The following is a 15843-nucleotide window of genomic DNA, read 5'->3' as shown; positions in this document are numbered from 1 at the left end:
CGTGATTTTCCTTCTGAACCTACACTACACATCAGCCCCATTGAACAGCCTAGTCGTGCCAGCCTATACAACACATGAGGGGCAGAGTTTTACTCTGTGCATTGCAACTTGCTTATATACTGTATTTATTGCACTCAACGCACACACACGCATGGCGCAATTTCTACTGGGGACATGTTCCCCGCACTTTTCGAAATCCTGTTTGTGTCCCCCCACTTTACAAATATGTTTATTATTATTTTTTAACGCAAGCCGTCACCACCATGGAGGATCACACAGCCTCTTTGAGCGAGCGAGAGAGCTAGGGAGGGATGGAGGGAGGGAGGGAGGGAGAGAGAGACAGACAGAGAGAGATTTATGGAGAGCACACCTTTATCTATTTAATATAGATAAAGTAAGAAATCATTCCAATGTGCACTATAGGACAGTGAAAAAAAAAAACTCTTTAAAATTGGAGTGATTATTAAAATATGCATAAATAGAAAGAAAGAATGCTGACTAGGTCACATAAGATAAGAATAAACCAGTTTAAACGATTTGTTATTGGTTGTGATCATATTCTAAAGATTTTTGGATTATTGAAAAGTATACAGCTCCCTTTGAGTGTTGAGAGCTGTATCCATAAATTCCTGTTGTGCTCAAAGTGCACCAGATTGATGCATTTCACTTCAACATTTAAAAAAAAATCTTCCATTCATGCCCCGGGTCCCCCACTAGAGGAGGTGAGGTCCACCCCCAAATAAAGCACGTTAAATTAATTAAATTGAATACATGTTATTTTAGTAAACACTGAAAACGGGTCCCAAAGAACCAAACAGCACACAAAGGTTAAAGGTCAGCATATAATAATGTTAAAATGTGCTAAATATATACTGTACACTGCAAAAAACAAAACAAAAGAGGAGTAAAAGTAGCCCTCGACTTGTTTTATTTTTTGAAAGTAGCCCTCACCCTAAAAAAGGTTGGTGACCCCTGCTCTGGTGGCTACCATTAGCAGATAAAATTAATTAATAATTTTTTCAAAGTAACACATTGGATTAACCTATGGATTAACCTTCAGCTGCGTTTTTTCTCGATTTAATGGCATTTAACAACANTAGTGCCAGTTCCTATTCGACAAACCAAAGCTCAACCACAGTTTACATTTAACTTACTAGAACATTTCAATTGAAAACAAGTTGCTAAATAAAACTCCAAAGATCAAATTAATTGATGGTATGTCTTAACCTGATACATTTTGAATGCGGTGGTCACTTGGATGGACTGTGTAACCTGGAGGCGGGGTCTTGTCTGACCCACCCTTGCAAGCCATGGTAAGGATGTAAAGACTCTATGTGCAGGACTGCACCGCTGTGCTCTGGCACCGAGAAGTGATGGCTCATCAAACACTTGTACAGACTTGTGTCACACGGTCTTCAGCTTGAGGCTCCTACATAATACTCGATGTCGCGACAGAGCTGTAGGCCATGTGAGTCTCGTCCCTTGCAGATCCAGAAGGTGTGTCTACGAATCCGGTTTGGTTTGAGAGTGGTTTCTGTAGACAGTGTAAGTAGTCCCGGCAGCAGTCCTGTTGTGGTGGCCGACGCCTCGCTCGACTGAGGTCTGGTTTACCTCATAAAGGGCTATCAGTGGAATGTCCTGAGGGGAAGAGTTGTTACCATACCAGTGCTCTCTGTTGCGCTGGATGAGAGGTTCTTGTTGGGGTGGTGGAGTTGGTGGTAGGTGCTCTACATGCAACGGTGTCAACATCTCATCAAAGAGTCTGGGAATGGGTGGTTGTTGAATGAGCTCAGAGGTCCAAGGGTGATTCTGATGGGATGAACACTTCCTCACTGGTCAGTTCTGTTGATTCGGGTTGGAGTGTCTGTGAGGTCCGAGGTGATCCCGGGATCTACAATGGTTTCCTCAGTGCTCCCCTTTGCAAACATGGGCTCTGTGCCTGACGAGAGGGCGCGCGCGTGCTGGTATGGGGGGACACGTCAGGTTGGATTGCTTCTGATTCTCAATAACTATCTCATCGTCCGGCTCTTGTTGGATGTTGCTGTTGACTCTGTGGGTATCAGTGCCTCTCTGTTGTTATGTTCGTAGGGATCATATTCCACAGTGGGTTACATGTCACTTTCTACAGTCATCTTCTGGTGTGGCTGAATACACCAATCACGGTATTCATGTTCACTCTTCTGATTGTGGGGCCACTGTGATGAATAACTCTTCTTCCTGGTCTGCAGGAGTGGTGAGAGGGGAGACATGCGCTAGTAGCGAGAACATAGATGGCCAATGTGTGGTCGCGCCGGCAGGAACTGCAGAGTGCGGGAGACCCTTCTGCCCTCTGATCTGTTTCAGTTTTTGGGGTTAGTGTAGTCGTGCTACTCTCAGCGCCAGCAAAAGGGGCGGGTGGCGTGGGAGAGGTGATGGGTGAAGATTTCCGACCACAGAACATGTCAACAACGATGTCTGCTGTGCGATTCACTAGTCTTTCCTGAGAACACACAAGTAGATACAATAAAAAAGCAGTAAAAGAATAATTGTTTACGAACCTGTTAAGGATCAAACGCCCTGATGATTTGCAGAGAGAATGCGAAGAAGATGAACTCAACAAATGGCAATCCGCCCGTCACTTTAACCTCAAATGTTACACATACATATTATGATAAAAGATGTACATCTTTATACCGTTATTGTAAGGCGACAGTTTGTGAGACAAGTCCTTGAGTCAAAATAGCAGTCAAAGAGCAATAATGCCACAGCTGCAATAGCAATGTGAACACTTCACATTTAAGTACCCAAAAGTGTAAAGTTTCCTAGAAACTGTGGTGTAGAGGGCTTCCTCTCTTAACTCCTAATGTTAATTGTTAACCTATAACTAACATTGCAGTTTTTGTCCTGTTTGTATAATGTTTTAACAATGGAAAACAATACTTAGTTATGCAACTTTAGTTTATCTTTATTCAGATCATGGTTGGGAAATAATTATGCTAAGGTACAGAGAGCACATGAAATTTTCCTGAAGAAATATTATCTCACGCCAGACCAAGTTAGTCAAAGTGTACTATTGTTTCTGTTTAAGAACGACCTGTTAAGCACTGAGCCTGTTTTCAGGTCTCAGGCTCAAAAATGACATTCCCAGAACAAAATGAGCATAATCATCCCTCTAAGGGTTAAATTAATATTAATAATAATCTTTTTTACTCAGAGTAATGGATAACCCTGTGAGTTGGATGTAGAAAGAGTCAGAATCAATATAGAATGTTTTTCATTTTAAAGAAAATTCAGATTTGAACAAAAATATTTTTACTTATAGTGAAAACTACCCTTGGGATGATGGTAAGGAGAATAAAAGCTTTAGGAATTCCCAAGTACAACATATAATAAAGTTACCGCGTGTATCAAGATTGATGCAAAACAAGTGACATTTGACTTTTAGAGAGGTTTAGCAAAAAAAAAACACTTCTGGGGTCATTGGGTGGATTTTCCATATCTCCTGGCCCCACTCTTGGTCATTTTGCTGATTGACATCTCTTTCTAACCATCAGAGGCCAATGGAAGCGAGGGGAAAGTCTCCACATACACACACAGCTTACCAAATAAGGAGTGAGAGTGACGCATAGCAAACCGGAAGCTGCGCTAACCTCTGGTGGCTACCATTAGCAGCTAATCTTTCTTCTCCGATTTTTGCATAAAAATGGAATTATGGATTATCAATAATTTTTTCAAAGTGACAGACACATTGTTATAACCTATGGATTAACCTTCAGCCGCGTTTTTTCTCGTTGTAATGCCATTGAACACGACTTTTGATCAGAATAACAGCTAAAATGAGCATATCTCCGTGTTTTGCTACCTAAAGCTACTCGTGTGTTGTCTGTATTTGCTTCTCCTGTCACGAGTTCTGATCGTTCAGTGATGATCCTTATATTTCTATAATCTGTGGACTCTCAGGATGTTATCTATGTTGTGCAGATCCAATAAGTATATCGATCAGTGTAGCTAGAGTTCTGTGCTAACGGCCTTAAGATTGTTTCGTTCTTAGCTAATTCAGAGGCTCAGCGCTAGCTTTGTGGGTTTAAAAAAAAAAAGAAAAAAAAGATCAGTTAGCTGAGTTTCTTCCCGTTACATGGATATAAAACATTCATAGTTTATTGAATATTAAGATGCCGTCAGACCAGCGTTTCCGCCAGGGGGGCGTCTTGCCGTCATTTGACGCCCTTATTCCGCTCGGGACGCCCTGAACGTGAGCCAAGGGCGTCCAAAAATATTAATAATTCGAGAGAAGATCGAGAGTTTTTATCGCTTGAAATGACGAAAAGGAAAAAGGACAAGGACATCCCTCTGTTGGAGGGGCAAAGGAGTCTGGTGGGATTATTTTCGGAGTATTGAGGATCGTTTCCCCGACATCGAAGGTGCCTGCAGGACAACACGGAACTTGCGCGATTTGGATCCGATGAGCGGTGCTAGTGGAGCATGCGCGTGAGCTGCAAGCACCAGAGCCTCGCAGCGGCGAAACTGATGCTCTGTGGTAAACTGTGGTAACACGAAGAGCCGTTTGGGAGCCGAAACAGCTGGCCAAATAATCCGGCTCACTAACGTAAAAAGACAGTATCTATAAGGGACGGCTCAAGTCAAAATTCAACCCCCCCCCGCCCCGGGCTCTTGGGGTGGACGCCCTCTCAGCCCTGGTCTGGCGGACACACATGCCTCAGGCGCTGTTTCCTGCAGATGACGCGTTTTTTCCCCCCGATATCGGGGGTGCGCTGTAGAAGAGGTTCACTTTCAGTACTACTTTAAACATTTCCGGATCTGCTTGAACAGGATTCACATGACTGTAGCAGGGAAGCATTTAAACCTTGGGTTATCTAGTGTTTTGGTTTTGCTAGAGGTGCCATGATTATTTTAGTCATTCCTGTACCCTGTGTCTCTATACACATTTAACTTGCATGTAGCCCTGTCATTGAGCAGCAGCCATGATTTAATCGTTCCTCCGTTTTGGTCTTTGAATGCTTCTAATGAACTTGTCTACTTTATAATAAGTAAATCCCTTTACCTCCTTTATGTTTGCCCCTGCCTCTATGTCCTCCCGTGCTCTCTCAATTACTCACACCCACTAAATGAAACTTAGAAAGCTTTCCTTGCTGGCCCAGACAGACCGTGTAAAGCCAGCTGTTGACCATTACGTACTAGCCCTCTTTTTTCATGAAACTATCTCTGATGTAAGGGGTGAGACATGTTTTTCCTTACAAGAAAAAAAGGGCCTGCTCTCAGAGAGTTCATTATCTCACCAAAGCTGTTACTAGGGCTTTTGTTTTCCCAGTCCAATGCATAGACCAATAAGACATCAAATATCCCGATTTGTCCTCTGCAACAACCTCTGTCAACCCTGTCTTTCTGTGTAGTCTAACTGAGGTAGGTTTACATACTTTTTTTTGAGAGTGGGAAAGCAGGAAATGATAGAGTGGGTCCAACAAAACAAGGGTACTTGAAAAGCACTTAGACAGAGGCGTAAATACAACAGGACTGAGAGAGTTGACATGGAATGCACAGAGCAGGAGGTGAGGGTGGCCTGTTTGTGTGCCCTCTGAACTCCATGGGGACTTATCACCGCGAGAGCTAGCATAGCTGCAGGGGCAGTAAATGGCCAGGCAGGGGACAGCTTATCTGTCCAACCTCTCATTTGTAAAGATGGAAAGGCCAGGTCAGGGGTCGCCAAGGATGACTGGATTTAGAAGTCCAGCAGTAGCTGTGTCCATTATCCAAACGTCTGCTCTGATAAGTACAAGTGAGAGTGACAGGGGGCAAACTCTGACAGCGCAAACAAGATGAGAAAGGCGTAAAGGGAGTTAGATAGTGAGACTAAAAAGGCTGAGGTATTATTTACTTTGCTGCATATCTAGATGGTGGCCATCATCTTTCATTTGGTTTTCACCCTGGGGATACTGATTAGTTAAGAACACTCTTATTTTGAGAAGGGATTACCATTATTGTGCTAACCTCCGGTGAACCATGAAGTGTCACTATTAATAAGGACTCACAGCTATATTATCCTGACTTCCTTTGGTCACCATGGTTTGAAAAAAAGATAAATTCCCATGCAAATGAAAATGTTTCCAAGAGTTTACAGAAATGTACTGACTATAAATGTGTTAAAATTATCTAAAATGAAAGCTGTGATAATCTTGAACAGGAAAAAAAGTTGTAGTCTGTTTCACATCAGAAGTGAAGTCAATTATGAAGAAAGCAGTATGGATTAGCCCAGCTTGAATTAATTAAGGTTTCAGACAGATACTGACTGCTCACAAACTCGTACTCACTGTTGGTCATTAATCCCGCATTGGAATAAGAACTGCTATGTCCATTGCTTCTAAAGTAAAGAGATTTTACTCCCATCTTGACAAATGTTATTGCCTGGACTCTTCAATCTGTAATACTAGTGTAGCATGTGACACACAATGCTCATAAGTCATACATTACTCCTTTTAGAACAATAGAGAAAAAATGAGACAGGTTGTAAACATTTCAAAATGTGGGAAGGCGGTGCAAAGGAGCAGAAAATCAAAGTGGGGAGCAAATAGAGACATGAGATCATAACTCCTCTTAGTCCAGGCCTGGTTTTAACAGTGAATGGTTTGTGCCTTCAATCACTTTGTCTGTGTCGATACGAATGAATACACCTATGCCGAGGCAGGTATCACTTTGTTCCATGACATACTGTAGGGTAAATAAACAAAATACTAACAACCACACACTGCGAGTAATTGTACCTTTAAAACAGTAAGCCCCAAGCTTCCTGGTTGGTTCTGGGAAGCCAGTCTGGTTTCTGTAGCGGTACATGGTCCTTACTCCGAGCAGGCCTCCCCCACACTGCAGTCTGGGTACTGCCACAGGGTGTCGTACACTGCCATCGGAGAGCCAGCCATAGTCACATCTGTCCAGGCCTTGTCGCCATGCAGCGTGGAGCTGGCCCGGGGATGCCAGGACAGCTTTCCTGTTCCTACACTCTGCACTGGCTTCCTTAAGAGTCATCTTACGGGTCACAGGAGCATAGAACACTTCACCTGAAACAAAGATAGCAAAATGCAAAGAACGGTTAACAAAAGCACTAACTCAAAAGGAACATGACAACAAATCCTCAGTGATCATGGCAACATAATATGATTACTTTAAGAGAGAAAACACCCAGAGCATTCATACAGTATTCAAATAATTCCACAAACATTGCCATGAATTCTGTATCAAACATATTCCATATTTCAATATTTTGTACTAAAAACAAAGCTTAAAAGGCATATTAGTTCAAGTTAACTCAAACTCCAGATTTGTTGATCAGTTTGATATTTCAGTACAGCCTAAAAGACTGCTGACAAAGTCACCGATTTGCAGGACACAGACACAGACATCCCCCACCAATCACATTTAGGACAACAATAGTTCTTTCATTAAATAAATCGGAGGTGGGATAGCAATGCAGACAATGTGCTAGCCTGTCAATGATTTGATAGTTTACGTCATAAGGTTTCCCACCGGAGTGATAAAGTTCACACCTTCAATGTTTCCTTCCCTCTGGCTGTTCATGGAAAAGTCTTCACTTTGAAAACTGACTGTAGGCTACTACAGCAACTAGGAATATGTGTCTTTGTCTGTAGGATAATCTAAACAAAAGTCTACCGAAAGGCAAGATGTCAATTAAAACAAAACAACATTACAAATAGGATGGCTGGCTGACTACATATTTTCAGTTAGTCTTGGATGTATGTCGATTTTATCCCATTGATTTACAATGGCATTGAGATAAGGAGATGCTTTTCCCACTCAGACATGTCTTACAATTCAAAAACATATTCAACTTCAAAGCATTTCAAACCACATTAACACAACATGCAGCTTTCCCATAATATATAAAGGGTAGGTCACTGAGAAGATATTAAAAAAGATTATTAAACTAATGAATATCCTGAGTATTGTACAGTTTAACACCAATGAAGCCACGTCCCAAGTTCAGTTCCAGTGTAAGACATATGGTGTGTTAACTGCCTCCTCTAAACTGAAGGCAAATATTCCAGACAGAAGTGTTACAGTTTACTTCATACATAAAACAAATGTAAAGGTTGACGCGCCCTGGCTGACACCATTGTCCACATCTGTTCATAAAATGTAAAATACAAATCACAATGCTGACTGATGGCTTCAAATAAGAAACTAATTGATTTGCAACTGTGCTGTAGCAGGGCTGATCTCATATAACAAGAACAACTACAAAATGCTGACTTGAGTTAAAGTATCAAAAGGCATGTTAGAACTCATAAAACGCTGTGAGTGAAAATGAGTCCAACAACAGTTAGAGGCTGGATAATGAACACGCACTCAAAGACTCTGGCTGAGATGTGAGGACTTCCCTTAAGCATTGCCAAGTGCAATCAAAAACCCCATTATCGCATTTTGGTTTCCAACTTTTTCAACACCATTGTAGGAATAAATAATGAGTCCTGCGTAAGAATTAGATCAATAAGTGCTTCTCTCTAACTCCTTTTCTGCAACATGAGAAATTGTATGGTGTAACACAATATATACAAATCAAATTGTCACCAATGCCATATTCAAAGAACTAAATTAGGCGTGTTTCCCCATCGGTTTTATAAGCAGTAAAAGTAATTTGCTTTGGCACTGTGATCATTTGGAGGTTTCCTCATCTCAGAGGGTGTGGCACTGCCTCTGAACGACACCTCCTTGATATGGGATTAGAAAAGCCACATTTATGGCTGACTTACCATCAAGTTTGTCCACAAAACAGAATACATCGAAGGTGTCTGTGGCTTTCCTGGTCCCATACGACCTGATACCAGGTTTAGTTTTCAGGTGGCCAAAGCAGCCCTTCCTTGGCATTGTAATTGGGTATCTGAACGGATAGAAAAACAAATAAATGATCATAGGTTATATCATCTTATATATGAACAAAGAATTTCACAGATCAGAGTACGATAAAATATACAATATATCATTAAATAGCAGTGTTCTTTAAAGTAAATGAGTTCATAGCAGATGATTAAAACTCAGCTAACCTCACTGTCTGGTCAGAAATCCAGCCGGCATCACATTGATCAAAGCCATCCTCATACGCTGCTTTTAGTTGCCCATATGTAGCAATGGATGCTCCAACATTTTGGCAAGTTTCGACAGCCTTCTGGTAGTCCAAGGTGTACCTGCTGGTGCTTTCCCGGTAGTGAAACACAACACCTGGCAAGAAATAGGATCAAAATGGACCATCCAAAAGTGAAACTAAATGTTTTGTGTATAAAAACATGAATGTACAAATCTGGAATTCATCAGTGTAATTTCAGTGCCATAAATAATGTCAAATGTCTTATAAAGCACACACCATGGGTGAAATAATTGAGTCTCCCAACTTCTCTGGAAAGGGGAACACTTTGCAATAAACCAAGAGGATAAACCAAATACTGTTAGAGTTTACCACAAATGAACAAGATAACTGCAGATGATGCCATGTCCCTGAAATTCCCATATTTGTGGACAGTAAAAAGACCCAAAGGATATGATTGATAGACCTAATTAACATTGCAGACTGAAAACGAGTGAAAACCAAAACTATCCCAGCATCCCCCACCCATGTTTTCTGCATCCCGAAACATAAGTCATATCTCACAGAATACTTATCAAGTGACACATAGTGTGCACATAATTACACTATGTAGGGATCCCCCACAAGGAGAGTACTGCACCAATGTCACATCATCATATATCTATATATCATTTATGGGGAGGGGTACTAAGGAACACTGTATTATTCAATAAAAGCGTGCCCCACAGAGAGAAACATCTCCACTGACAAGGTGGCACCAAAGATGACAGGGATTGGTGAGATTATAACATAGCTTTTATTCTGTCAACTTGTGGAATACCATCCATATATGGGTAATTACTTATAGGCTTAGATGTCTAAACACTGGAATTTAAACACTCAAGTACTTTGTATGGACAGGGACCCCAAGACTCATCTCTTTTAAGAAGGCATCGCTTCTAAAAAAGAGCTGAAAACTGTGGTTATTCTGAGTAACTAGTGGGTAGCGGCTGCTATCAAAGTAAGCACAAGGGCGCCCATGGTTCTCTCATATTGTTTACATATCTATCACCACTTGTATTGCATTTCACTATAATAAAACCCTTGCAGCTAACCCCTCTACTTTTATAGAACATCTTGGGGGAGATCATTTAGAGAATTTGATATGACCCGGGAAGGATATTATGAATTTCTTACCATCAACATCAAGGTTAACTGTATCCTGGGTGTCCTCAATGCCGTATATGACTTCACATCGATAAGTGCCGGCATCACTGGCACGCAGCTTTACCATCGTCAGCGAGGCATCACCTACATCCTCAGGGTGACTGGGCACTGACACACGGTTCTTGTAGACGGTGCCTATTTTGATGACACCATGTTGTGCCACCAGCACTGTGGATTCCACGTCTCCAACTATTTTGGTCCATTTGATCCGTAAGTAATCTTCGCTAGGAACGGCAATTCCATCGGCACTGATCAATGGTGCTGAGGTTGGGATGTTGGAGAAGAAGCAGGGAAGATTTACCTTCCCTGAGAGGGACCCAGTGACTGGTGCGATGATCGATAATGCGTTGGGGGCTGAAAGGCGAAAAGCAAAAGGGTTAAAAATGCATTTACAAATCATATACATTTACTTATTAATGTATTATGTTTTGCTTTTTTCTATGATAAAACATGTGTTTCTTCTGTTTACTTTAATGTTAACTGTTGCAAGTATAGACATTAACAACTGCCCGACTCATTTACATTGATGGGGTGTGACGCCTACACCCAGCCTAATAAAAGAAAACATGCATCATAGCCTTTAAATGGCTCTTGGAAAGTCAAACCTCATCCTTAAAATGCTGGGTGTAGGAACACATTCAACACTGACTGCAGCGTCTTTACAGCATGTTTGGATAAAGTTAAAGATAATTGGTTAAACAGTGGAGTCATGATTGCATCAGTTCAGGTTAGGCCACAGCTGAGTTCTATGCATGTTAGTTTTCCTTCTAAAAAAAATCCCTCCTTCACCAACATGATGATGACAGGTAGACCCACACAGAAAGAAGTGAAATATGTCATCAGTGTGCTGCACACTAGATAATCATATGTATCTTCCTTTTCCTGACCTCCTACTCTATTCTCAGCTGAAAACCTGCTACTGATGTTGCACACCCACATTTCAGCACAGGATAAGGATATTTAATGTAATCCCACAGCAAACACAATATATTTCACTACTTAGAAGACAGACAGGGTTAAATGTTATTGTGCTTTAACCACAAGTCTCAATTTGACTTCTATATGATGAATCTAAGGGGATGTGAAATGACAACAGGCTCTACTTTGTGAAGAGGAAGAAGATTCACCTTTTTTTCCTTTCTTCACAGGAGGGTTACAGCAAACAATGTGGGGAATGCTCTGGACACAGTGGTGGGACAGCCCTGGAGGCATGACTGTGTGAGCTTTACCTGAGGGCCTTATTATGATGAGGGGTGAAACCAGCTGTTATCTCCAGACTGCGAGCAGAGTCTAATTGAAAGGTGTCCATCTGTAAGGGGGCCAGGGGAGCCAGGGGGGCCAACGCGGCCTGAGAGGCAAACCTCAGCGGCCAACACACCTTCACCATTGAGTAAAGTCTTGCAGGTTTCACAGAAAAGACTGGAGGGGGCTTTTCACAGTCTGCTACTTTAAGAACAGTGATGCTTTTAAGCAACACTGACAATCGTCTACAGTGACTTTAAGTTTGGTGAATCAAGGAAGACAAAAAAAGTGATAGGAGGGGGAAGAAAGTGAAAAAAAAGAGAGAGAGGGGGAGATTTGGGGAAAAGGAAGGAGGTACAAAAGTTGTTGTTGAGAAAGAGATACGGGGCATGTAACTTACTTGTTGCAGATGCAGCTTCACAGAGACAATATAGCCACAGGATCAACTTTATATAGAGCAACATCTGTTGGAAAAATGAAAACTATGCATTAGGAAACAATGCATACATGGCCTTTATGTTGTTTCTCAGTGTTTTAAGTGCATTTGTGTTCAATTTCATTATAATAGATAAGCCTGCTAAAGATGATATCATGCATGGACTTCAGAAAAATTAAATAGTGTAAACACATGTCAAAAATCAATAAAATATACAAAAATAATAGCAGCCTCAAATCTTTTTTAACAAAATGAATACTCAACCTAGATAACATGATCTAAACTTACATTTCTGAAGCATTTTTATTGACATAATAATGAATTGATCTCCTCGTCAAAAACAGGACACAGACACTTTGAAATGCGATGGAAACAAGGGACATCACATTTATCTGACACATCACATTAGCTGGCATATTGTGTCCATTTGTTCCTATAGAAATAAAAACAAAAGCTTCGTGTGGAGTCGAACTACAGAGATTTTGTAGTCAGGAGGACAGAAGCAGTGAGACCCCTGTCCTCATTTCAACCCCACTGTATAAACACAAGTGTTGGGTCGCAAAGGGAGCTGCAGAGTGTTTTACTCGAGACACTCAGATCTTATAATGACAGTTGGCCAAGGCATAAGATCATCCTCTCAAATATTTCTGGGTGGGAAAAAGGCAGTGATTGTATAGTCTATCCCAAGTCAACGGACCCACCCTAATGGAAAATAAATGAAATGAAACTTGGAAGAGACAATAACAGAGAGAGAACATCTCTAACGGCATTTCCCCCCTGTTTTAATGTAAATAATACTCATTTATATTTGGAGAATGATGTGCGTAAACTACAGGCAGTCGCAGAAGGGTTTCTAGGAAAACGAAAGAAAAGAGTAATTCAACGAAAGATCAACACTTTTAACACGGGGCTGTAATAGATCGCAAATGTTTAGACCCATCGAGATGATCCCGCAATGACACAAAAGTTTCTTCTTCTGTGATATAAAATACAGATTATGTTAACCTGTATAAGTTGATTAAAACTTGATATCTGCTCTCTTTTGCTGCCGTTACTATTTTAGTTTTTTTTCTCCACAAAAACACCTGTTCCTTTTTCAACTAAATAAAATATTATAATAATGATATTCATTATTAACGTTTTAATTCAGGATCTACTCTTCTAACTGCTAAATTGTCGCAATTCCACAGCGCTGACTTGTGAACTCCAGTTGCCTCACTCAGTAGCGGGACATACCGTTTAGGTTATCTAAGGACAACACGGCATCACTGGGTGCGTCCGTGTTAAACAGTGTGTGGACTGAGAAGTTAACTGTATGTTTGTTTTTTATGTGTTTCAATATGTGCTCCATATCAACAAGCAAACAGAATACAAGACACTAAGCAAATAATGCATACATTGTCAATTATCTAGTTTAAAGCAAAATGCTCAATTGATTTATTTCAAACTGAAGAATACTTACGGTTAAATGTGTTTTATTCCATAAAATACACAACTTTCGATAGATATGTCCTTAAATCCAGTTAGTCCCAGGTGTGTAAAATGTGTCCAAGTATGTCCACTCCAAACCGGCGCAACACTTATCTCCCCGGTGCACCTTTCTGTTCTCCTTGATGCTCCAGAGCTGCAGGTTCCCACTCCGGGATGATCCTGGTTCTGATCGGAGGGACAGAAACCGTGAAGTGTTGGCAAGAAACAAGTTCAATTTTGCTTAACGCACGCTCTTATTTCGTAAGTGCTGGAGAGGAGGGGCAGAGTGCCCATCTGAAAAGTGAATGAGACACCTTTGGGAGGAGGGGGGACAAACTTAATTTGGCCCCGTGCCTGAGAGGTCCATTGTCATCCAATCAGACTGCTCCGTGTCCTGCAGATCGATCATTTGTGCAGGTGACATTACTTTAGAGATATGACATCTTTATTTCAGAATGGTTTACAAATCTGATGTTTTAATGGCATTAAAGTAATTAAATGAAGAATGAATTATGCCAAAATGGAACTTTTATATTCGGGAAGTCACGTTTATATCGCTTTCTTTCTCAACAGCCTTCGATGATTAAATATCAAGTTGATGCCATATAGAGCGCACCAGCCATATCCAAGGGTGCGCAATGGAAACGGGGTGGTGCAGACATGTCTCTGGTTGGATTTGAGTCACAGTCTACTGTTTGTTCCAAAAACACATTTCTGTCAATATTATGAAGGAGAACGTCGTCCCATCAACAACTGTTCGCAACAAGTTGTAGGTCTCGTCCACGCACATAAAAAAACTTACCTGGAGAATAAATAGTTTACACACGTTTTATTTGAAATGTGTTAGTGTTTTTAAAGTATCATGTTTGGATTTCATTATAAAGTTTGAAGACCATCTAAATACATTTATAATCTCAAATGGAAATGGGTTATCTCAGAATACACGACAAGCCAACAGGAGAGTCATCTACTTGCTCACTGTTAACCCTTGTGCTTGTCTTTTCCACACGGGGGAGAGGATGGACCACAGTTTAACAACTCTTGCCTAATAATCACCACGATTGGCTACTGCTGTGTGTGTGTGTGTGTGTGTGTGTGTGTGTGTGTGTGTGTGTGTGTGTGTGTGTGTGTGTGGTACGATTATAACTTCCAGTAGTGTGGGATAAGATGTGTCTCTTCCAGTTTGTCTTAACAGAATATCAAATAAGTGAATAGTCTTATATAGAGTGAGATTAGAATAACAAAAAAATCAAATATTTGTTTGCATCCAATGAAAATCCATGTTGGTGGTGCGATGTATGTGAACCCTCTTGACTAAGCCTATGACACTATACTGCATATAACTTAAATTACATTTCAAGTAAACTTTACTTCATTTGAGAGCAAAGCTAGTGTGCAATTTTTCCATTTTTTTACAGCGCACAATACAGAATTTGTGTATATGCAAAATATCAGGCCTAGCATTTGTGACTGTTGAATGTGATCAGTGCATATAGTTATCTTCATGTACTCATGCATTTAAGCTTAGTTAGGCTAATTGTAGGGATGCAGAAAGAAATGTAATATTTGATATAGTAGCCTTTTTATCTTAACAGTTCAACATCATGAATGACTTTGGTAAAAGGTTACATGTATCATGATTATAGTGGGACATCCTGAAACATAGGCTGCATGTGAATCAAACTGATGGGAAAGTCTGGTTATGAGTCAATGAGGGCGGAGTAATTGTTCAAAATATTGGTGTCCCCTTCTGAAGGTGCTCACACCATGAGAGCTGGAGCAGAGGTGATGAGCGTCTGACACAGAAGATTGCCCTTGTAGCCCGAGGCCCTTTTGAAAAGTCATGAGTGCCTTTTCCATACCTGCGTGCATTGTAATCTTCTCAGAGCTCTGCACCACTTACCCACAGTATCTCTCCTCTGCAAGGCTGGACTGGTCTGGACAGCCAGACTCTGAGAACGTGAAATGAGTGCCGGCTGTGACAGAAAGGGAAGGCTTGAGTTAACAGGTCATCCATGTTGACGAATGACCCATGTCATGTGAACAGCATGCCTCTTACTGTGGCATTAAGTCTTCATTCAAAAATAACAAATAAGGTGCAGTTCACACAAAAAAATGTGTTTTGCTATTGAGACTGTTTTAGTGTGGGAAGCCAAGTGATATAGTTATCTCCTCTAAAGATGTCTCTTTTTTCAAGTAATCATGACCCGTTTTTTCAAAATATTCCGGGGTCCTTATTGTGAGCAGTCTCAAACAAGAACTTTTTTCTTTCTACCAAAACAGATCCGCCAACCCTAACACTACACAGAAGGCGGCGTGCATCCAGGAATGGACATAAGGCTTATGCTTGTGATATAAAAGTGAATGGGTTCCTCTTCTGAGTAGATGCATGCTGAGATAC

General features: G+C 40.9%; 1 protein-coding gene across 1 annotated transcript; it reads right to left on the bottom strand.

Moving 5' to 3' along the window:
* Positions 1 to 1503: 1503 nt before the first annotated feature.
* On the bottom strand, positions 1504 to 13593 carry vcanb (versican b). The gene is made up of 7 exons (XM_010792179.1): positions 13435 to 13593; positions 11937 to 12000; positions 10265 to 10648; positions 9051 to 9225; positions 8760 to 8887; positions 6756 to 7049; positions 1504 to 1727 (listed from the first exon to the last, which is right to left on the bottom strand). The coding sequence occupies exons 2-7, from the start codon at positions 11998 to 12000 to the stop codon at positions 1504 to 1506; spliced, it is 1269 nt and encodes a 422-aa protein (XP_010790481.1). The 5' UTR covers positions 13435 to 13593.
* Between the last annotated feature and the right edge of the window lie 2250 nt (positions 13594 to 15843).

The sequence above is a fragment of the Notothenia coriiceps genome, unplaced genomic scaffold, assembly GCF_000735185.1.
Source record: "Notothenia coriiceps isolate Sejong01 unplaced genomic scaffold, NC01 NC01_scaffold00036363, whole genome shotgun sequence".
Classification (NCBI taxonomy): Eukaryota; Metazoa; Chordata; class Actinopteri; order Perciformes; family Nototheniidae; genus Notothenia; species Notothenia coriiceps.
This window is presented reverse-complemented; position numbering and strand designations above follow the sequence as displayed.

Coding starts and splice junctions, on each gene's coding strand:
- vcanb (XM_010792179.1), bottom strand. CDS start 12,000: ATGTTGCTCTATATAAAGTTGATCCTGTGGCTATATTGTCTCTGTGAA. Junction 10,649..11,936: donor TGAAGCTGCATCTGCAACAA/GTAAGTTACATG, acceptor TTCGCCTTTCAG/CCCCCAACGCATTATCGATC. Junction 9,226..10,264: donor AGTTAACCTTGATGTTGATG/GTAAGAAATTCA, acceptor ATTTCTTGCCAG/GTGTTGTGTTTCACTACCGG.